The following is a 23,429-nucleotide window of genomic DNA, read 5'->3' on the forward strand; positions in this document are numbered from 1 at the left end:
CCTCTCTGCCTCTCTGCCTCTCTGCCTCTCTGCCTCTCTGCCTCTCTGCCTCTCTGCCTCTCTGCCTCTCTGCCTCTCTGCCTCTCTGCCTCTCTGCTCTCTGCCTCTCTGCCTCTCTGCCTCTCTGCCTCTCTGTCTTGCCCTCTGCCTCTCTGCCTCTCTGCCTCTCTGCCTCTCTGCCTCTCTGCCTCTCTGCCTCTCTGCCTCTCGCCTCTCTGCCTCTCTGCCTCTCTGCCTCTCTGCCTCTCTGCCTCTCTGCCTCTCTGCCTCTCTGCCTCTCTGCCTCTCTGCCTCTCTGCCTCTCTGCCTCTCTGCCTCTCTGCCTCTCTGCCTCTCTGCCTCTCTGCCTCTCTGCCTCTCTGCCTCTCTGCCTCTCTGCCTCTCTGCCTCTCTGCCTCTCTGCCTCTCTGCCTCTCTGCCTCTCTGCCTCTCTGCTCTCTGCCTCTCTGCCTCTCTGCTCTCTGCCTCTCTGCCTCTCTGCCTCTCTGCCTCTCTGCCTCTCTGCCTCTCTGCCTCTCTGCTCTCTCCTCTCTGCCTCTCTGCCTCTCTGCCTCTCTGCCTCTCTGCCTCTCTGCCTCTCTGCCTCTCTGCCTCTCTGCCTCTCTGCCTCTCTGCCTCTCTGCCTCTCTGCCTCTCTGCCTCTCTGCCTCTCTGCCTCTCTGCCTCTCTGCCTCTCTGCCTCTCTGCCTCTCTGCCTCTCTGCCTCTCTGCCTCTCTGCCTCTCTGCCTCTCTGCCTCTCTGCCTCTCTGCCTCTGCCTCTCTGCCTCTCTGCCTCTCTGCCTCTCTGCTCTCTGCCTCTCTGCCTCTCTGCTCTCTGCCTCTCTGCCTCTCTGCCTCTCTGCCTCTCTCCTCTCTGCCTCTCTGCCTCTCTGCCTCTCGCCTCTCTGCCTCTCTGCCCTCTGCCTCTCTGCCTCTCTGCCTCTCTGCCTCTCTGCCTCTCTGCCTCTCTGCCTCTCTGCCTCTCTGCCTCTCTGCCTCTCTGCCTCTCTGCCTCTCTGCCTCTCTGCCTCTCTGCCTCTCTGCTCTCTGCCTCTCTGCCTCTCTGCCTCTCTGCCTCTCTGCCTCTCTGCCTCTCTGCCTCTCTGCCTCTCCTCTCTGCCTCTCTGCCTCTCTGCCTCTCTGCCTCTCTGCCTCTCTGCCTCTCTGCCTCTCTGCCTCTCTGCCTCTCTGCCTCTCTGCCTCTCTGCCCTCTGCCTCTCTGCCTCTGCCTCTCTGCCTCTCTGCCTCTCTGCCTCTCTGCCTCTCTGCCTCTCTGCCTCTCTGCCTCTCTGCCTCTCTGCCTCTCTGCCTCTCTGCCTCTCTGCCTCTCTGCCTCTCTGCCTCTCTGCTCTCTGCCTCTCTGCCTCTCTGCCTCTCTGCCTCTCTGCCTCTCTGCCTCTCTGCCTCTCTGCCTCTCTGCCTCTCTGCCTCTCTGCCTCTCTGCCTCTCTGCCTCTCTGCCTCTCTGCCTCTCTGCCTCTCTGCCTCTCTGCCTCTCTGCCTCTCTGCCTCTCTGCCTCTCTGCCCTCTGCCTCTCTGCCTCTCTGCCTCTCTCTGCCTCTCTGCCTCTCTGCCTCTCTGCCTCTCTGCCTCTCTGCCTCTCTGCCTCTCTGCCTCTCTGCCTCTCGCCTCTCTGCCTCTCTGCCTCTCTGCCTCTCTGCCTCTCTGCCTCTCTGCCTCTCTGCCTCTCTGCCTCTCTGCCTCTCTGCCTCTCTGCCTCTCTGCTCTCTGCCTCTCTGCCTCTCTGCCTCTCTGCCTCTCTGCCTCTCTCTGCCTCTCTGCCTCTCTGCCTCTCTGCCTCTCTGCCTCTCTGCCTCTCTGCCTCTCTGCCTCTCTGCCTCTCTGCCTCTCTGCCTCTCTGCCTCTCTGCCTCTCTGCCTCTCTGCCTCTCTGCCTCTCTGCCTCTCTGCCTCTCTGCTCTCTGCCTCTCTGCCTCTCTGCCTCTCTGCCTCTCTGCCTCTCTGCCTCTCTGCCTCTCTGCCTCTCTGCCTCTCTGCCTCTCTGCCTCTCTGCCTCTCTGCCTCTCTGCCTCTCTGCCTCTCTGCCTCTCTGCCTCTCTGCCTCTCTGCCTCTCTGCCTCTCTGCCTCTCTGCCTCTGCCTCTCTGCCTCTCTGCCTCTCTGCCTCTCTGCCTCTCTGCCTCTCTGCCTCTCTGCCTCTCTGCCTCTCTGCCTCTCTGCCTCTCTGCCTCTCTGCCTCTCTGCCTCTCTGCTCTCTGCCTCTCTGCTCTCTGCCTCTCTGCCTCTCTGCCTCTCGCCTCTCTGCCTCTCTGCCTCTCTGCCTCTCTGCCTCTCTGCCTCTCTGCCTCTCTGCTCTCTGCCTCTCTGCCTCTCTGCCTCTCTGCCTCTCTGCCTCTCTGCCTCTCTGCCTCTCTGCCTCTCTGCCTCTCTGCCTCTCTGCCCTCTCTGCCTCTCTGCCTCTCTGCCTCTCTGCCTCTCTGCCTCTCTGCCTCTCTGCCTCTCTGCCTCTCTGCCTCTCGCCTCTCTGCCTCTCTGCCTCTCTGCCTCTCTGCCTCTCTGCCTCTCTGCCCTCTGCCTCTCTGCCTCTCTGCCTCTCTGCCTCTGCCTCTCTGCCTCTCTGCCTCTCTGCCTCTCTGCCTCTCTCTCGCTCTCTGCCTCTCTGCCTCTCTGCCTCTCTGCCTCTCTGCTCTCTGCCTCTCTCTCCTGCCTCTCTGCTGCCTCTCTGCCCTCTCCTGCCTCTCTGCTCTCTGCCTCTTGCCTCTCTGCCTCTCTGCCTCTCTGCCTCTCTGCCTCTCGCCTCTCTGCCTCTCTGCCTCTGCCTCTCTGCCTCTCTGCCTCTCCTCTCTGCTCTCTGCCTCTCTGCCTCTCTGCCTCTCTGCCTCTCTGCCTCTCTGCCTCTCTGCCTCTCTGCCTCTCTGCCTCTCGCCTCTCTGCCTCTCTGCCTCTCTGCCTCTCTGCCTCTCTGCCTCTCTGCCTCTCTGCCTCTCTGCCTCTCTGCCTCTCTGCCTCTCTGCCTCTCTGCCTCTCTGCCTCTCTGCCTCTCGCCTCCTGCCTCTCTGCCTCTCTGCCTCTCTGCCTCTCTGCCTCTCTGCCTCTCTGCTCTCTGCCTCTCTGCCTCTCTGCCTCTCGCTCTCTGCCTCTCTGCCTCTCTGCCTCTCTGCCTCTCTGCCTCTCTGCCTCTCTCTCTCTGCCTCTCTGCCTCTGCCTCTCTGCTCTCTGCCTCTCTGCCTCTCTGCCTCTCTGCCTCTCTGCCTCTCTGCCTCTCTGCCTCTCTGCCTCTCTGCCTCTCTCTCTGCCTCTGCCTCTCTGCCTCTCTGCCTCTCTGCCTCTCTGCCTCTCTGCCTCTCTGCCTCTCTGCCTCTCTGCCTCTCTGCCTCTCTGCCTCTCTGCCTCTCTGCCTCTCTGCCTCTCTGCCTCTCTGCCTCTCTGCCTCTCTGCCTCTCTGCCTCTCTGCCTCTCTGCCTCTCTGCCTCTCTGCCTCTCTGCCTCTCTGCCTCTCTGCCTCTCTGCCTCTCTGCCTCTCTCTGCCTCTCTGCCTCTCTGCCTCTCTGCCCTCTCCTCTCTCCTCTCTGCCTCTCTGCCTCTCGAACCTACAACCTCCTGCTTACTAGTCCTAGCTCTCTACCCTGACCTACAGGCTCTCGCTAGCTATCGAGTTTCCCCTCACTCACCTTTATCTCCTCAACTAACAAACGGTGCTGAATTCCTGGTGCCTCAGCCTGGGTTGCAGCTGAGGAACCAGGAACCCAGCATCCTCCCTCAGCTGGGGGAGATAACCCTGACTTGACTCGGGGAAACTGAGGTAGCTAGCGAGAGCCTGTAGCTCAGGGGCAGAGAGCAGGGCTAGCAAGCAGGAGGTCCTGGGTTCAAGCCCCGGGGAAGGACAGAGGAGTTTTTGCTGGAAGCAGAAATCATATTCCATTTTTAGATACGTGGAGTCAGAGTGCTACCTCCGTTTCTAACTTGCTATCTGTGCTTATGAAATTTCCCCAAAGGTCTCAATGAACTTATGGGCCTGATTTCCCAACAGACTACTCTGGACTTGATGGACACTGATTCACCATTAGGATCAAAAGTTACATCTCACCCATCCTTTTGCTCAGTCACAATGATCACAGGTAGGCGGTTGGTGAATGTGTAATTCTGGCCACTGTTTGCCTTGCCATAATGCCACGTAGACCAGAACAGCCATCTGCTAGGTTTTGAGGTTGTAATTCCGCCCATGGGTGCAGAGGTATGCCCGATAGTAAAACACTTATTTTACCTCTTCCGCCTTGAGTTTAAGGGTTATCACTCATCATAAAGTTATTTCAAGTCTTTAAAAAAAACCCACTTCATTTCAGGGACATCCTTCACACAGACCACTTATCCATGTAACTTAAATGTGGTTCAACGACATCCATTAATTTGGAAGTGTGGCTCTCACTCTGACATGAGTTCATTGCACTGAGCCATGTAGATGAATGATAAAAATCAGGCCCAGCAGACGCTAGTCATTCTTGCTAAACTCAAATCCAGTTTTTTGGTTTGTATGTTTACTACTTTGGCAGACTTTTGATCCTACTTAAGTTGGGCATGTAATAACACATCCACGATAAGTGGAACTGTTCCAGTGTGGACTCATGAACCTGCCTTTCGAAACGCCTGATTTGTTCCAGCATACCTTTCCCACTACACTTGTCCGCAGACGATGCCCTCCACCAGGACCACGCCACCTTGCAAACACACCCTGTACTTCACATATAGAGGGAAAGGCTCCCTGATGGCTTTTAAGGTTTCATCTTTCCGTTTAGCAAAGGTACAACATTTAGACTGTGAGCACACTTTTTGATCAGCGAGATTAGACACAGGAGACAATAAACTAACAATGCAGGTTTCTATACCCTGCTAAACTATCGCTCAAGAGTGAGGACACAGACAATCTGGGAAAACTGTGATGGAAGATAACGTCTACAGTATCTCATCATCACCGCCTGAAAACAAAATGACTAGGAGAACAGAACCAAAACCCACAAACAAGAGCTACCAAAAAGAAAAACAAAACACTAGGTGGTAAGCCATCTTGAGCCCTAGCATAGTGACGGTACAGAAAACCAAGGCCAAAGTGGCAGACAGAGCAGACTTGTGGCTTTCAAAGGAATATGCTTTAGGTGATCAACTGATTATGCAGCAGGACCAATGGAAGCCAGCGGGCAAAAGTGGCTCAAGGAAAACAACTCTCAGTATAGAACTCTATACTCAGGAAAGTTCATTTTACTTATTCACATACATTTTTGTTGAAGTACAGTTTACAGTGTTGTCCAATTTCTGGTGTACAGCATGAGGGGCGGGGGGCAGCGGCTTCCCCATGTCTAGACCGGAGGTCTTCTGCTTTCAAAGTCTCTAGCATGCCGTGATGGTCTGTGATGGCTTTCTCCCCTCCCCCACCCCCTTCACAGTCTGTAAGGGAAACTCATTTTTCACTCATCTGTCTCTACATTTAAAGCACACCTCTTATAGATAGTATATCGCTAGGTCTTATTTTTCCTTATACATTCTGGTAGTCATCAACTTTTATTGGCGTGTACAGTCTTTCAGGGGTATGGAGGCGGCGGCCCCAGAACTGAAACTCTTACAGGCACTCAAGTCTCAGTTGAATGGATGCGACTCGGCTCCATAAATGGATCAATCCATTCATCTTTGCCTCCTTTTACTCTGCCGCCTTTCTTTTCCTGATCTCTTTACTCCCAAGGTAAAGGCTACTTAATACCCAGCCCAAGTTCCACTTCCTCCATTGAGCCATTCACTCAGGGCTCAGGGGGTCATTCATTCACGGAGCACTGAGTGATTAGGGGCCTCCCATGCGGTACTCACTCAGGTAGTAGTATGTGCTCTGATGAAATACAACGGGGATGTGAGCGCGAACAAGGCTACGGGCAGCAAGGCATGGAAGAAACGGCAGTACAGACCGAATGACCAGGAAGGCCTGCGGTTTGCAACTAGGCATCAGAGACAGCGCTGACCCCGACCTCTAGCCCAGTGTGGCATCTGGACTAGCTGGTTACCAAAGTGATTTCCTCCTATTCTTGAGCACAGATGCAGCGGGACTACATTTCCCAGCCCCGCTCGCAGCTGGGCGTGGCCAGGTCTTGTGGTCTAACAGTAGCATGTGAACTTCCAGCACAGCCCATAAAAATCTCCCACCCGTTCTTCACATTCTTGAGACCTGAGAAGTCATAGACCAAAGATGGTAGAGTCACCGGATAAAAAGAACCTGGATTCCTGAACTCCGGCTAGGAGACGAGCCACCCACCAATGAAGAAAAACCCATTTTGGACATTATTATGCAAGTGAAGAAAAAACCTGACTTGCATTAAGCCACTGTGACACTGGGGGTTGTCAGGACAGCTCACATTGCACTGACTGGCTGAAGTCGCTGTGTCATTGCCGTGGCTACTCCTTTGGCCCTTCCTCAGCCTAGGACACGGCCTCACCACGCTCCCGTTTAGCTTTGCACTTCCAGGTTTCCTTTCCTTCCTATAGGTCCCACCCCATCAACTGGGATGGCAGCAGGGCAGAGGCTTGTCCTTCTAAGGTGAGCGCTTTGACGTGCTAGCTGCCCTTCACTGCTGTAGCGTGGCAACGGAAGCGCCTAGGCCCTGTACGGCACGCGTACCTTTAGGTGGGGGAACGACGAATGCTTTCTCTTAGTTTGCTTAGAACACATGCTTTCTAGACTCCCACAAGTGCAGTCTTTGCCTCAGTCCTTCCCCAAATTACGACCACGTCTGACCTGGCGCGGCGGGGGGAGTGTGCTAGTGCTGCTCGCGCGCTGCTGCCGCTGCTGCCGCTTTCTCAGGACAAGGACTATTCCTTGTGCACCAGGCACACTGTCAGGCACAGAGTAGGTGCTCAACGACCGCTTGCTGAAGGAACGAATAGGGCCACTCAATGCTGTCAAACACACTGGGATGCTATGGAAATAATCTGCAGACGTTTCTGCTCTTCAGAAAACATCTTTAAAGCCACCCCCTCAATTTACAGTCAGCCGTGACAAAAGCTTGTCCTTGAAAACCAGATGCATAGATGGCAGGCTAAATTATGAGTCGCTTTGGGGCATCCAGAGAAATAAGGATGGTGCGAGAGGGCACGCTAAGTAGGACTCTGCTTGCCTGCTGCTCTGCTAAGTGCTTTTACCCTCCTTTGATTTCCGGATGCTGTAAGTGCTCCATTTAACCCTAGAGAACATGGCAGAAGGCAGGAAGCCCACTGAAGTGGCTCACTGGCAGCCAAACTGTGGAGTTCAGTTCAATCACCATCTTTTCCCAGAGTCCCCATCTTCTCACCAGTTACACCTGAATCCCGACTTCCAAGTTTTCTAAGCACTGAATGTGCATGTACAAGTGACTGGGCCTATTGCATTTGGCCCCAAAAGCCAGAGCATAGGCTCTGGGAGCAAGTAGCCATCTGTCGGCTGAGTAGGTATGGGGTTTTAAACTTACGTGTCTGCCCAAACAGATGTTGAGCTGCTCCAGGCCCGAGACCATGTCTGGCTTAGCTTTGTGTCTCAAGCCCCCACCACAGGGCCAGAGGTTTCATAGGTGCTCGATAAATGTTCGTTGAGTAAACAGTGAAGAGGCCCATGCAGTAGCTCCGATCACCATGCCCGTCCCGTCGACCCCTTATGATCTGGGGGGGCAGCTTAGAGGATGACTCAGTCCAGAAGAAACATAAGTCAGGTGGACACCCAGAGCAGCCTTTAATGCATTTGTGATTCATCTGGTTCTGAATGTACTGGTAGTTCATTATTGATCAGCATTCTGGAATCTACTGGAGTGCTTAACTGGTTTAACAGAGAATAACCTCAAGTATGTTAAGGCTCACTAGAACTAGCCAGATTTTAAATGGTCTCATACACGCACGCACGCATGCACGCGCAAGTGGGAAATCACTCACCATTAGATCTGAATTGTAACTGAAGATGATACAGTTGAGTGTTCTGTTCTAGAGTTTGCCGTGAAAGATTTTGGTACTCTCTTTTTGTTCCAAAAGTCTGGTTAAAAAAAAAAAAAAATCCATCATCCAGAGAGAGCCCAACACCAATTTTAATTCAGACATTTGTAGAACCTTAGAGGGTTTTGTTTTTTTTTTTTTTTTTTTAATGGCATAATCCCAACGGTCAGGCTTCTGCAAAGTCCTGTGATCAGGTTTCAGCCTGTACACGGGCACCTTCTTTGTATTGCCTCCTCTTGAAAACAAAGACCAGCACTCGGGGTAGGTATATTTTGTCTCAAAATTTATCATGAACCAAAAGAGAACCTGATGGTGTTCAGTAGGACTCAGCCAAATAATTTCACCTTGTCTAAGTCAGGTCAAGTCGCTAAAACTAATGGTCAGGCTCTTTCCTCCTCACAGGAGACGAAGCCAAGGAAACGGAAGCCCTGCTCCCATTGGAACAGCTGGGGGAGAGGGACCGCAAGAAAGGTGCTGCTCTGATGGTGGGAGGAACACTTACGGAACCCAGGCCTGTGCTAAATGCTTCATGGGAACTGGTCTCACACACCCGTCAGGACAGACCTATTACTCCTGCCAGCCTCACTAGGGGGTAGCTGCCTTCCTGCTGTGCCCAGCAACAGCTGAGGCATCGCTGTACTACAAGGGCAGGTGTGTCTGTAGGAGTCACATGTTTGGCAGCCATTTGCAGTTGAGTGCTGGCTGTTATTACTAATTCTACTGAGATGGAAGATAATAGGATGCCAGTCAACAGTGGAAAGGAATAACCTTGAACCCATATATAAACCATTTTATGAATTTGGTGATTATAAGCCTTACCAGAAAAAAAAAATTTTTAAAGAAGTGCTAAGCATTACTATCAACTTTCACATTTGTCGTATTTTTAAAACTTTAAATCTTGCCACCACCAGTTAATTAAAACTCCAGGTCTTTCTAAAAAGAAATGATTAGATTTATTTGAGGTTAGACTTCAGAGATCCCTAGGGGTGTATATAACTTCTTCCAAAATAGGTACACCTGACACTTTATCGCCTGTTAAATATTAGTCAGCTTTCCCAATGAGCATATGGCAACAAGGCATCACTTGGAACCAGTACCAACTAGTGTGCTATAGCTGTGGTTTATATATTTTGCAACCCTATTGATGATGTGATTCCCTAGAGCAATTGGGAATCATTTTATTTATTTCACAAGCTTTTTTTGAACAGCTACTATGTGCCAGGAAATGAACAAAACAGACCGGTTTTGTTGGGGGAAACTCCTGGCCATGCCAGGGTTCCTTGCCTGGGAAGGTAGACCACAAATGCCTGCCTAGGGATCATGACAAATCACAAGGCAGAGATTGAAAGACGAGAGGGCAGATTTCTTCGGGGTCAGGGTTATGGGATATGCGTCAGTTGACGAAGTGCTACCCGCCTCCCAACTCAGCTACTTAAATCACGGTGGGCGCAGATGTCCCTTGCCGAGCTTCTGGACCCACACACCCTGCTAATGACCCCATCTTGGTGAACAGACATCGAGAAAGAACTCTGGAATGTTGCTGCCTTTAGTGTGGCCTGTGGCAAGGCACAGTACCTCTCTGGCCCTGTGGTGGGGGCTTGAGACACAAAGCTAAGCCAGACATAGTCTCGGGCCTGGAGCAGCTCAACATCTGTTTGGGCAGACACGTAAGTTTAAAACCCCACACCTACTCAGCCGACAGATGGCTACTTGCTCCCAGAGCCTATGCTCTGGCTTTTGGGGCCAAATGCAATAGGCCCAGTCACTTGTACATGCACATTCAGTGCTTAGAAAACTTGGAAGTCGGGATTCAGGTGTAACTGGTGAGAAGATGGGGACTCTGGGAAAAGATGGTGATTGAACTGAACTCCACAGTTTGGCTGCCAATGAGCCACTTCAGTGGGCTTCCTGCCTTCTGCCATGTTCTCTAGGGCTAAATGGAGCACTTACAGTATCCTAAAATCCAAACAGTCCCAGGTGAATCTGATTGATGGATGAGCTGTCAAAGTCCAGGTCCACCTTTAGCTTTGATACCATGGATGCCATCACCCTGTGCTCTGAGGAGCGGATGAAGTCCCTCAGGATCCCAATTATTTGTTGACGTGGCCGACTGAGAGATGCAACTCTTCAGAACTCTGATCACCAACCCCCACCAAAAAATAAATCATTGAGAAAATCAGAGAGGGAGGGAAAATCCAAGAAAGACTGTGGGAAACTCGATTAACCAGACTGTCCATTATTCATTTCCTAATGGAACTGGAGAATCCCCAGGTGAGAAGTGGTCTCCGGTCCTGGAATTCCCTCCGTATCTTTCCTGTTGGGGGGCTGTGTAGCCCCATCTCCCCTCTGGCCCGCATACACACAACTAAGTCCCTCAAGGAAATGGCCCACCATCCTGCTTAGCCACTTGTAACACTTCCCGCCTCCACCCCAACAGCCCTTGTCAGAAGGCACACTTCATAGTGGCGTAATGGCCTCTTGGTAAAAGGACCTTTCCCCATCCCAAATAAAAAGTCAAATATTTCTATCCATAATTTTTCTCCCTAATGTGGCTATTCTCTCAGCTTCTTAGGGCAACTCTGTGTCCTGCAGCTGCGTGTTAACTCAGCTCCAGGGCTCAAAATGGGGGTAACGTGAGCGCCAGGCTAAGGCAGGCTGTGCGCTGCCACTTGGCCTGTTTTCCACCAGGAGGCAGCACTGCCTCATCAATGCCCAGTTTCACCGCAGTGTTCCGCAAATTCAGGTTTCAGTGGAATCTTTTTTTTTTTCCTTTTGTTTTATTTGAAGAGGAAAGGACATTGGGACATACTTACAGTGGTTAGTGTAACAGTGCGAGTGTTATAGGGTAGCAGGAACATCAGTCCTCTTTGGACCTGTTCCGGGACTTGGCCAAGGGCGGAGGGAGCAGGATTAATTAGCAGCTCCCAGCGCAGCCTCTACTTGGGCCACGCACTCCTACAGGTTGGAGTCCACCTGGTTCTGCTCCTCCCAGAGGATTTTGTACAGGATGGCGCTGCGCTCGTTGTCCTTGTGCAGCAGGAAGAGGGTCCCTGTCCTCGGGGGATGAGGCTGCACTCCGGTCTTCTGAGGCATAGCTGTCATCTGAAACACTGCGGATAAACACCCTTAGGGACCCACTGAGTACCCCAGGCAGTCTCCACACCGGGACACCATGGGGGCGGGGCTAAGAGGTGACTCCTCCGCATCCTCACCATCAAGAAATGAAACTGCAGGAGGTCCAGAGAGCATTTTCTAACCCCTGGAGCACCAGTGTTGGGGGATGGGGGAGTGAGTGTAAGGGAGAGAATAAGGGATGACAGGGGAGGAGGAAGGGGTGGGAGGGAAAGGGAAATGAGGAGAGGGAAAGGAGGAAGAAGGGACGAGAAGGGGAAGGAGAGGAAGGGACAGTGAGTGACCGCACTGCCCTCCTTGCTTGCACGGTTGACCAGCTGCCTAGCTGCCCTATCGACCTTGCAAAAAAGGCTGCACAAGCCTTTCATGGCCATCTGGTTTATACCTTGGAGGGACTCTGTCCCCCAACTGGTTGGGGGCGGGCTGTACCTGAGCCTGTGCTTGGGCACCTGGGCCTTCTTGAAGAACCTGTCAGGCTGGGCATCTGAGTCAGGGCAGACTGAGCTGTGCTCGCTGCTGCTGCCGCCCACCGGCTCCCGCGACAGGGACAGTGCCAGCACAGAGCCCCAGGCAGCCCCTCAGGCCAGGTGACCCACCCAGGGGCCTAAGGCTGTGCTGCTCTCACTGGGGATGCAAGCAATCACCCCGGAATCCTGGGGAGATGTAGGTTCTGCTTCAGCAGGTCCGGGATGGGCCCGACACTCTGCATTTCTAGCCAGCTCATGAAAAACACTGGGGTAGCAAGTCACCTTCTGGGAACAAGATGCTGAACTGCTCTGTCCTGGCTTCTGACCCCATCCATGCCAGGGCCACTCTAATGTCACACGCTCAAGAGGACTTACTGCCCTACAAGGGGCTGCTTGCTCCAGGGACCTGCGGGACAGACACTCCTTAATCAAGGTTGGGAGCAGCACAGGTTGACAGGCCGGGCGCCAAAAATGAAGCACCAGGCCCTCCAAGTGGAAAACACACGAAACCGCAGGCAAGGTGCCTCTCACCTCCCTCCTCGGCACAGTCCTAGAAGAAAGGCTTTAATGGAGAAGGGAGTATGTGAGGGCACATCGCTGTCACCTGTGGGGCTCCCTGTGTCTCTGCCAGGAAATCAAGGGACATTCACTCATTGGGTTTTGACAGCTCCACGCCTACTGCACCAATCCCTGCCACCCGTCACAAAAACGGGCACCGCGGGGGAAGCTGGTGTGCTCTCTCTGAGTAACAGACAAGCCCCGGCCTAACCCGAGCCCAGCTGTCCAGGTAGGCCTCACCTGCCAGCCTGAACGCAATTCAGTTCTTCTTGCCCTTGTTCACCTGCCTTAAGAAAACCTCTTGGGGCAGGCCAGCAGCAGTGACACGTTTGTGGGGGTCAGACTCAAAACAGAATAAAATGAAGGCTCTGGCTTCGGCTGAAAGGGTTTCCGGAATCTCAGGGTGAATCTTAAACATCGGTGCCTGCATTTGAGAGAGGTAACACGATGGGTCAGTGAGGCCTCGGGCAAGTCCAGATGTATATGCCGACAACACAAAGCTCCTGCACCTGCCATCCTAGGAGGGGCTGCTGATGGATTCCAATAACGGCCTCGATGACTCGTGCCCTGGCTGCCCTCTAGAGACTCTGCCCACTTGGCTGTGGGGGAAGTGATACTGGGGGGCTCTCAGAGCCTAGACCTTAAGAAGCCTCGGGGCTTCTACTCTAGTCCTCTTGAAGCCCTGAGACCAACAGGCAGGGAAGACACCCAGGATGAAGGGCCACCACGTGCAAGTGGCCCTCCAAGAGCACTGTACTGCACTCAAGCCACCACACAAGTGAGTCCAGGCAAGAGCAGTGGCAGAGCCGACCATCAGCCCACAGATTTGTGAGAAATCAAAGGTGATCGTTTGAAGCCTCTGCAGTTTTGGGGTGGTTGGGTGTGCAGCAGAAGAGAACTGAGATGAGGCTTGGACCACAGCCTGTAACACGATGCTCTGAGGGTGTTCAAAGGCACCTGAGATCTGCTCTCTGATACCCAGGGTCTCCAAAAGACACCTGACACACCTCTCAGTCTCTGCATTCACAGCCCAAATCTCCAACCTACAGCTGTAAACCACAAGCAGACCAAACCTGGAGGCTGCTAACTCACAGCCCACACCCTCATCCCCACGGGGTACAACCGGCTGAGGGAGGGGGGCACTGCCCTTTCCTGCTCGGGCTTCTGCTACAATTTCTGCTTCAGCTTCCACTTCTGGCTAGCTCATCATTCTCCTGCTACAGGCTCCCTGTCCCTGCGACCTGTAGGGGAGCAGGAGTTGGGATGAGTTGTCACATCTCACTGTGACATGAGAGTGCTCATCCATCCTGCATAACCCCCACCCGTGTAACTGCTCCCATCAGGGGTGGGTGGCTCTCTAGTCATCTGAGCGGTTGTCATCTTTAAAGTTTGCAGTCTTGTCTTTTCCAAGCCCACTCAATAAGCCAGGAGCAGCAGCCATTCTGTCCTGCGGATCCACCCATTCCCAGCCCCTCGACAACCATGGGGCTGGCAAGGCCTCCTCTGCCCCCTCAGTGAGAACAGGGCACTGCCAAGAGGGGACGGCAAGCCTCCAACTTCACAGCCTAAAGTCCATCTCCCAGGGGCACACCCACCGTTTCTGACCCGCTGCTCCTCGTGGGCAGGACGGACAGCTCGCGAGTTTGGGATTGAGGAGAGGAGGAGGGGGGCGTTACTATTCAACGAGCACAAGTTTCAGTTAAATCAGATGAAGAAGTTCTAGCGATCTGCTGTACCTTCAGTCAACAGTACTGTAATTATGCACTTAAAAAAATCGTCAAGGGTCAATCTCGTGTTAAGTGTTCTTACTACAATCGTGTAACAGTTTTTGAAAACAAGTTTTGGATTTTGAGACACTAAACACTGCATGTTTCAACCCCTAAGACCTGAAATGCAGGGCACGTTCCATGTGGCACCTCTCACCTGAGGGGGGCCAGAGACAAAAACTCTGGACAAGAACTCAAAAGAGGAAACGGGAGCATCTCCCCTGGCTCTTGGAAAGAAAAGAGCAAACGTGGGCACCACCCCAGCACCCTGCAAGCACGTTACTTTTACAGGCGCTCTACTCTCGAGGTCCCTGTATTTGTTTCTTAGGGCTGCCGCAAACTGGGTGGCGTCAAACAATGCAAATGTATTCTCTCACAGTTCTGGACGCTGGAAGTCCAAAATCAAGGTGCTGACAGGGCCCCACTCCCTCGGAAACCTGTAGGGGAATTCTTCCTCGCCTCTTCCTAGCTCTGCTGGCTCGCTTCTAGATGTGTCACTCCCATCTCTGCCTCCACGTGGCCATGTCCTCCCTGTGTCTCTCCATGACATCTGTGAGTGTCTAGCTCTGTGTCCCAGATTCTGCCTTTTAGGAAGATACCAGTTCTACTAGATTAGGGCCAGTATGATTATCTCTGCAAAGATCCTATTTCCAAAGAAGGTCAAATTCTGAGGTACTAGGGTAATGACTCCAAAATATCTTTTTCCGGGGAGGGGACACAGTTCAATCCATAACAGCCCCTTTGGGAGAAAGACAGTTCCCTGTTTCAGATACTGCCCACAAGACTCTTGAAATTTTCTGAAGGATTCTAGAGTTTCCAGAAATAATTTCTATAGTCTTTGCAAAGAGGACACACGGGGCGTTATTTACTTAAGAATAGCTTTCTAGTTTGCAATAAAAATAGACCTGACATACCATCCAAAAGCACCTGCATCGCTAACTAGCTAACCAAACACAAGAGCGAGGAAGAGGGCCAGGGGAGCCGCTCGGGCCCTGTGGACCAACTGAGGAGTCACAGCCTCCAGACGGGTGTCCAGAGTGTGGCAGGAGTTGGCAGCAGACCAGAGAGCAGAAGCCATGGCTCTCGGGGGCCCCGGCGTTTCCCCGGCACCAGCTGGCATTTATTTATTCTGAGGCCTGTGACTGAAGCTGCAGGAAGACCTTTGCTGGCCCCAGCTGGCTGCATCCTGGACAGACACTGACAGGCTGGGGAGGTCACTGCTGTCCACCAGCCCTGGTGTTCAGGGTCTTGTTGGGATTGCAGGTTCTAGGAGACACTTGTCGACTTGAGGTCTTGGCTTTGGGGTGACCTGACAGCTTCTGGGAGGCTGGGAAGTTTGGAGAACCTTCTGCAGGGGCTGGGCAGAGGAGCGCTTGGCAGAGAAGCCAGAAGCAAGGCCTCTGGAACGACGTTCTATCAGGCTGCTTCCATGCGCTGCGACCTGGTCATCCAGAAATGCGGCCACTTGGCCTTTTGTGACTCTACTCTCTTCCTTCCTAGCTTTGGGCCAAACGAAAGTGCTCCTCAGAAGGTTCTCGGTGCTGGTAACAGGCTCTGAAAGGCTACAGCTGCTCTTCAACTTCTCCAAGCATCCAGGGAGCCCCAAGCCGCACACCCGGCCTTGGACACACTGGGCTGCCCTGGCATCAGCTTCCCTTGGGGTGGCAAGCATGCATGTCCCTTCCCGAGGGAGCGTGCCCAGCGTAACCCCCCACTGGTACGGCCAGTCAGTCCCACGTGGGCCTCAACACCCAGGTCACCCTTCCTGTCAGCTCTGGGAAGGTTTTCAGAAGGACAAAGGAGACAGTATCTAATACTCAAAGTTCCCTCTCTCCAAATCTAGTCAGAAGCGTGTCCTCTAAAGACACAGACCCATGTGACCTCTGAGCCTTACAGTGTAAAAGCAAATACAAATTAACTAAGAAGTTTAATTGTCCTGGTTGGAAATAAAGGAAGAGACCTCCCCACACACCTTTCTTAGAGCATGCACTTTAGGAAACCTGTCTGTCTCTTTGAGATGTATGTAAATCTTTTTAAAAGCTAAATAAGCCTCTTGCCAGAAGTGTCTTTCTCAAGGACCTGGGGGCCATCCCTTTGAAATGTCATCATCAGGGCAGACAGCGCCCCAATTTGGGGGTTTCTGTGGGAGGGCAGGAGCCTAACTTCAGTGGAGCCTGACTCCAAAACTACCTCCCATCCTAAAGATTTGAGAGGTTGATTTTTCCTCTGGGTAAAGCCGATTAGCTAACACTAATGTCACCCCAGTTACCAGGGGAATCTCAGATGAACTACTGTGACCGGTGGTGCTGTCTAGTCCTTGCACCCGAGTAATAGTTAGCAGCTCTCTTGAGAACATAGACGTAAAGCGTTGTATCTGCTTGGCTGTAGGGAAGGCCAAGAGTTCTGCCTTTCCGGGCTATTAGCAGTTTGCCTGTCATGCACATCACCTTCTGATTTCATGCTTATTCAAAAATACACTGTTTTCTTTCCCTTTCACCTCTGGGGAGAGATTTCTGGACTGGGAGGAGATTTCTGATTTTAATTCTATTTCCCCAACACCAGCAACCTAAATCACCAGAGATGTCTTACTTTGAACACTGCTGCCTGTGGTTCACCGAGCTCACGGAACGGAGGTCTGCTGGTGGCCATCTCAATGACAGGGCAGCCCAGGGACCAGATACCAGCTGGGACACCACATCCACAAGGTCCTTGATCGATAATTTTGGGCGCCATGTACTGCAGAGTGCCTACTGGGAAAAAATGAAAGATCATGGGCACCATCTTGTTTAAAACCTAAGGGGCTGATCAAGGAGGTGAAAGACTTCAACATGGAGACCTACAAAACACTGATAGAGGAAATTAAAAATGACTTAAAGAAATAGAAAGATATCCCATGCTCTTGGATTGGAAGAATCAATATTGTTAAAATGCCCACACTGCCCAAGGCAATCTATAGGTTTAATGCAATCCCTATCAAATTACCCAGGACATTTTTCACAAAACTAGAACAAACAACGCTAAAATTTATATGGAATCACAAAAGACCCAGAATTGCCAAAGCAATATGGACAAAAAAGAATGAAGCTAGAGGAATTACCCTCCCAGACTTCAGACAATACTACAGACCTACAGTAATCAAAACAGCACGGTATTGACATAAAAACAGACATATGGATCAATGGAACATAACAGAGAGCCCAGAGATAAACCCACAGACTTACAGTCAGTTAATCTTCAACAAAAGAGGCAAGAATATACAATGGAGAAAAGACAGTCTCTTCAGCAAATGGTGTTGGGAAAACTGGACAGCAGCATGTAAACCAATGAAGTTAGAATATTCCCTCACACTGTACACAAAAATAAACTCAAAAAAGCTCAAAGACTTAAATATAAAACAAGACATGATAAACCTCCTAGGAGAAAACATAGGCAAAAACATTATCCAACATAAATTTTAGCAATGTTCTCCTAGGGCAGTCTTCCCAGGCAATAGAAATAAAAGCAAAACTAAACAAATGGGACCTAATTATACTTACAAGCTTTTGCACAGCAAAGGAAACCACAAGCAAAACAAAATGACAACCTATGGAATGGGAGAAAATATTTGCAAAGATAAGACTTACAAGGGCTTCATTTCCAGAATATATAAACAGATCCTACAACTTAATAACAAAAAAACAAACAACCCAATCCACAAATGGGCAGAAGACCTAAACTAGCATTTCTCCAATGAAGACATACGAATGGCCAATAGACATATGAAAAAATGCTCAATATCACTAATTATCAGAGAAATGCAAGTCAAAACTACAATGAGGTATCACCTCACACTAGTTAGAATGGCCATCATTCAAAAGTCCACAAATGGTAACTGCTGGAGAGGCTGTGGAGAAAAGGGAACCCTCCTACACTGCGGGCAGGAATGGACTTTGCTGCAGCCATTGTGGAAAACAGTATGGAGATTCCTCAAAAGACTAAACATAGACTTACCATGTGATCCAGCAATCCCACTCCTGGGTACATATCTGGAGGGAACCGTAATTGAAAGAGATACATGCACCCCAATGTTCATAGCAGCACTATTTACAATGGCTAAGACATGGAAACAACCTAAATGTCCATCAACAGATGACTGGATAATGAAGTTGTGGTCTATTTATGCAATGGAAGACTACTCAGCCATAAAAAAGAATAAAATAATGCCACTTGCAGCAACATGGATGGACCTGGAGATCATCATTCTAAGTGAAGTAAGCCAGAAAGAGAAAGAAAAATACCATATGATATCGCTTATATGTGGAATCAAAAAAAAAAAAAAAAAAAAAAAAAAGGACAAATGAACTTATTTACAAAACAGAAACAGACTCACAGACATAGAAAACAAATTTACAGTTACCAGGGGGAGAAGGGGGTGGGAAGTGATAAATTGGTAGCTTGAGATTTGCAGATACTAATATATATAAAATAAAAAAGAAGTTCATACTGTACAGCACAGGGAACTATATTCAATATCTTATAATAACCTTTAATGAAAAAATATGAAAACAAATATATGTATGTATATGCATGACTGTGACATTGTGCTGTACACCAGAAACTGACACACTGTAACTGACTGTGCTTCAGTTTAAAAAAAAAAAGTTAATGCACTTAAAATAAATAAATAAATAAAACCTAAGAGGACCATTAGTAAATAAGTGTGTGAACTTTAACTCTCATATTAACGACAGATGGGGTCTGGGCTCATGCATAAATGATGTTGTTGCATCTTTTCGTTCACCAGAGACATACAATATGCCTTCCATTAAAGGCATTTAATACTAGTCACATTGAGAGAAGATTCCTTAGATCCTCAAAGGACAAATGGGACCAATTCAATTCCATAAACACATATTACTGCATGGCAGATAGAGGGAAACCACAATATAAGAAACACAGTGCCTGACCTTTACAAGCTGCCTAGTGGAGAAGACAGACATGATGATGGTGGTGATGACGAGGGTGGCAGTGGTGATGGTGAAATGTAGTAAGTGTTCTAACAGGTGTACACAGAGGGCACTGACAGCATGGATGGAAAAGTGCTTGATTCTGCCTAGTTTGAGTCAGGGGAAGCTCTAGCTGTGTCAATTTGAGTCTCTGAGAAATAAATACTAAGACAGAATTAGACATACAAGAGATGTACTGGGGAGAAGGTATACAAAAGATAAAGGGGGCGAGAGCAGGCAGGGCAGGGAGAGCTGTCAGACCCCAATGCAGGTCTGGCACCTGCAAAAGGAAGGGGGAAGGAAGAGTCTCAGGTGGCAGAGCAGCTCTGACACAGCTTTAGCCAGGCCACCAGGGAAGCCCGGACCCAAAGCTGTTCATTGGAAGAGTGTCACCAGGGTTCTAGTATCCCCACCATGCTCAGTCACTGGCCGGGAGCAGGCAGGGCAAAGCGTGACCTTGCCACGAGCGTGGTGGCTGACCCAAACAAGTGGTGGCTGGGACTGCCGGTGAAGTAGACACCTGCCATGAAGCTCGAAGACGTAGACAAAGGAATAGGAAGACTTCTAGGAAAGGGGAAGAGCTCTAGCCAAGGCCTGTGGGTGTGAAGTATAGTGATTCTGGGGAGACGGGAACCATATTTGACATAAGGCAGGGGGTGCAAAAATGAAGGAGGCAGTGACCTGGGTGCGGCCCAAATGGCAAACTGTGTTCTGAAGGCTGTGGCTTTGGACTTTCTCCTGTGGATCACGAGCCACCAGAGGTTGCCACAGGGAAGACGATGATCAGATACTGTCTGGAGAGGAGAAAGGGTTATTGGAGCGATGGGGCAGAGAGGTCAATCAAAGGCTCTGGGAATAAGATCTTTGGTTTTCTTTGAAACTAAGCCTGAAGAAAGGGGAAAGGGGAAATGTGGAAGCAACAGTAGCAGGTGCTATGTGCTGGCAAAGAGGTTTATAATGAACAGCAAACTCAGAGATGATAGTGGCCAAGGTGTGAATATAGAACACTGATGCCCAGAGACATTCCAGTGCCTGTCTCAAGACCACACAACCAAAGCAGGTTTCCTGAGTCCTGATGAATGACAAAAAAAGGCCCATTGGTTAAAATAAGTTTGGAGATGCCACCTACTACCTGCTCCTCTGAAAGATCCAATGTCTTACCAGCATTTTTCTTTCCTGTAAGGATTTTAAAGGCTCTAGAACAGCTCTGACCAATAGGATGTTCCGTAACAATGGAAACGTTCTGTTCTGTGCAGTTCAGTGTGGTAGCCACCAGCCACATGAGACTGTTGGGCTCTTGAAATGTGACTGGTGAGACTGAAGACAATTTACAATTTTTTAAAAACTTCAATTTTATTTAATTCTTCCTCATTTAAAGTTAAATGTAAATCGGGTTGCATCAGTGAGTGCAAGAGATGAGCATGGCAAAAATGACAGCTTTGGGGTCCTGAGCTGAAAGCCTGGTGCGGAAGTGCTCAGTTGGCTGCAGGGCTGGGCAAGCTGGAGGCTCGCGGCGCCTGCTGCAGTGTTAGGAGATCTCGGCGCCCCAGGAAGGGAACTTCCAGTGACACAATATCCCCTACAGGCTCCCACTACCGTGAACAACACAGAGAGAGGCCTTGGCAGGGAATGTGCCTTCTAACTAACCCATAAATCATTAACTAAGAAGACTTGACAGAGCTGTTTATTAAGCTGTTCTCTCTTGGCTCTGCCACACCAGCTCTGGGATTCTGCAAACCACACTTCTGCCTGGCGTCCGCCACTAGGCGGCTGGGTCAGAGGAGAGACAAGAGTGCACGTGCACAAGCGCCAAGAAGGAGGGGCTGCTAGCTCCTTCCTGCCTGCTCACTTTCTTCTAAGCAAGCCTCACTTTGGACCCTCAGTTGGTTCCAATAGCAGCGCTTGGCTCATTTTCAGCTTTTTCTTTTTTTTAACCCCCCTCATACTACCAGAGCCAGCCTCATCTTGCCCCGTTCAGAGTTACCTGCTCCAGCCCAGTGGCGCCCCCTCCTGAAAGATGTGACTGCCACCCTCCTCTTTGCTCCCCCAAGCCCTAGGGATGTGGGTTGTAGCCATAATGTGACTTCTAGCCATATAATTGGGAGGTGTAGAGCAGTCATGGAAAACTGGCTGCTCCGTTTTATTTACTACTATATTCAAAGGGAAACTGTCCACTCACAGCAAGCAGCCCAACAAAGAGAGACGGATCCACACAACTATTTCCGAGAGTCGAGGTTCCATCTCCAGGCAGTGTGCACATTGTGGGTGTGTACCAGCTGTACTAAAGGCTGGCTTCTGCAGAGAAACCCAAGTGAGGACGTCATGGGGGGCAAGTGAATGGAGAAATCCTGGGAAATTTGCTTAAATCTGGCTCTCTTAGGGGTTTCATGTCTTTCGTAAACTGCATTTCCCCCAGGGTATGCCCACCACACTGGTCCCTCAATCAGCCAGCCAGCCAGCCTTGGCCCTAAGGTGCAGCGATGCAGAGTTCAAAACAACGCAGGAGACCCACAGGTGTCAACCCAATCCCCTTGGGACATGAGATCCATTGCGGTCTCCAGGACAATTGTCCAAGCAAGTTTTTCAAATTATCAGCAAAGGACAGACATGGCACAGGACAATAATTCAGGAGTTATGACTGAGGTGCCAAGATATGACCCAGATACCAAGGAAAGGGGTGAAAGAGAAACCACAGACGCATGTTTCTATGGGGGCCTCAAATAACTGGTTACACAACACGTGGGCCCCTAGCCCCGGGGTCTCCCACCAGATCAAGGTTTAAAAGGGTTGAGAGAGGGACTGGAAGGGGGAGGTTGAAAGCAACTTCTTTAGACAGCTGTGCTAGGAGGTCTACCCTCTCTAGTTACAGAAGTCAGGGAAGGGCTGTCCCCAGAAGGGTGCGGGCCCATGGCGGCTCAAGAAACTCAACATCCACTCAGGATAAATGCACTTGAAAGGAGGCCACACATGTTAGCATCTTCTATAGGCCTCTTGAGGGAGCGTTAGAGCCCAAAGTTTCCAAATTTCATATTAATGAAGTAGCAAAAAGAGAAGTAAGGTGCAGCTTTCCATGGTCCCGGGGCCACCCCGGTTGCCCTGTCCCAGAGATGGGCCTGGAGGGAGGGGCCACGACTTCCTCCTAACCCAGAGCCCATCCCCACTGGGCGCACTCAGAGCTCCACATGTATGTGTCCCCTGCAAAGAAGCTGCACATGGTTCCCATGGGAGCAAAAGCAGCTGACAGCAGCAGAGTGGGGCCCATATGGTCTGGGGACATCGCCACATCCTCTTGATGAGGGTGAAAGATGCATGAATCTTGGACACCAGATTCTAATTGTAGAAATACTGCTTTAGGGTCTTTTAAAAAGGAATCCCGCCCAAAGATAGCCTTCCAGGGCTTGCTTCCCTCAGTATGAAAAGATGGAGGGGTAGGTACAGTGTGCAGGGTAAAAGATCAGGGTGAGGGGGTTGGGGGCGGTCAGCCAAAGGTCAGGCCCCTGCCCAAGACCTGGGAATTGTATTCAGAGGGATCCGGCAGCAAAAAGGTAACAGCAACCATCAGCCAGGCCAAGAGTACAGGAAACCAGCCTAGAATGGTGCGAGTCAAGTGACAACTTTCTGTCCCCCTTTCCTCTCCTACTCGCAGCTGGTGAGTAGGGAAGGAGGCGAGGGAGGGAGGGAGGGAGGGCCGACACCCCGACTCCCCGGCTGCCTGCCACAAAGCCAGCAGGGGCAGGGGAGAGGAGTCTGCCCCTCGAATGAGGACCAGTGTGCTGATGAGCACAGGCAGACCCCGGAGACACCGCGGGTTCAGTTCCAGACCACAATAAAGCACGTTTGGCAATAAAGCGAGTCACATGAATTTTTTGGTTTCCCAGTGTATATAAAAGTTATGCTCACACTATACTGTGGTCTATTAAGTGTGCAGTAGCGTTATGTCTAAAAAATAAGGTACATACCTTAATTAAACAATGCTTTATCGCTAAAAACATGCTGACCATCATCTAACAACGCAGGGTTGCCACAGACCTTCAATTTGTAAGAAATGCAGGATCTGTGAAGCGCAATAAAGCCAACCGCAATTAAATGGGAGGTACGCCTGTGTGTCAGCCGGGACCCTTTCAGTGACTGGATTCACATTGCGTTTGCTTCTCGCGGTGCCATTAAGACTTACTCTTTGTTATCTCAGGGTGACTGGAAAAGTCATGGAAAGGATTACTTCCGTGAGCAGGATGGAAAGGGCCGTGGGAGACAAAAATAAAAATAAAAATCACACCCTTTGAGTCTGACAGGTTCAACATGTTAGTTATGCACATAAACTCGATTCTCTCAAAAACTCCTGCCAACTCTAAGAACCTGTGACTTCTAAGTGCAAATTAGCATTTATTTAACACAGACTTCAGCTGTACTTGCTATAAACCAGGTACTGGTTAAAGCACTTCATCAATATTAACTCATTTAATCCACATAAAAACCCTATGAAGTAGGTATTATGATTATCTCTGTTTTACTTATGAAGAAACTGAGACACAGAGAGGTTAAGTAACATGCCCAAGGTCACACAGCTCGCAAGTGGTTGAGCCACAATTTG

General features: G+C 50.6%; 1 protein-coding gene across 1 annotated transcript in view; it reads right to left on the reverse strand.

Annotated features, from left to right (window-relative positions):
• Positions 1-6,551: 6,551 nt before the first annotated feature.
• Positions 6,552-23,429, reverse strand: part of MAP3K15 (mitogen-activated protein kinase kinase kinase 15) — a 118,898-nt gene continuing 102,020 nt past the window's right edge. The window contains 10 exon segments of the mRNA XM_032475658.1: positions 6,552-7,960; positions 7,963-7,970; positions 9,506-9,564; positions 9,881-10,029; positions 10,032-10,065; positions 10,871-10,976; positions 10,978-11,032; positions 11,067-11,639; positions 12,328-12,511; positions 16,443-16,600. Coding sequence (XP_032331549.1) covers positions 7,866-7,960; positions 7,963-7,970; positions 9,506-9,564; positions 9,881-10,029; positions 10,032-10,065; positions 10,871-10,976; positions 10,978-11,032; positions 11,067-11,639; positions 12,328-12,511; positions 16,443-16,600 — 1,421 coding nt within the window. The 3' untranslated portion in view covers positions 6,552-7,865.

The sequence above is a fragment of the Camelus ferus genome, chromosome X (assembly GCF_009834535.1).
Source record: "Camelus ferus isolate YT-003-E chromosome X, BCGSAC_Cfer_1.0, whole genome shotgun sequence".
Classification (NCBI taxonomy): Eukaryota; Metazoa; Chordata; class Mammalia; order Artiodactyla; family Camelidae; genus Camelus; species Camelus ferus.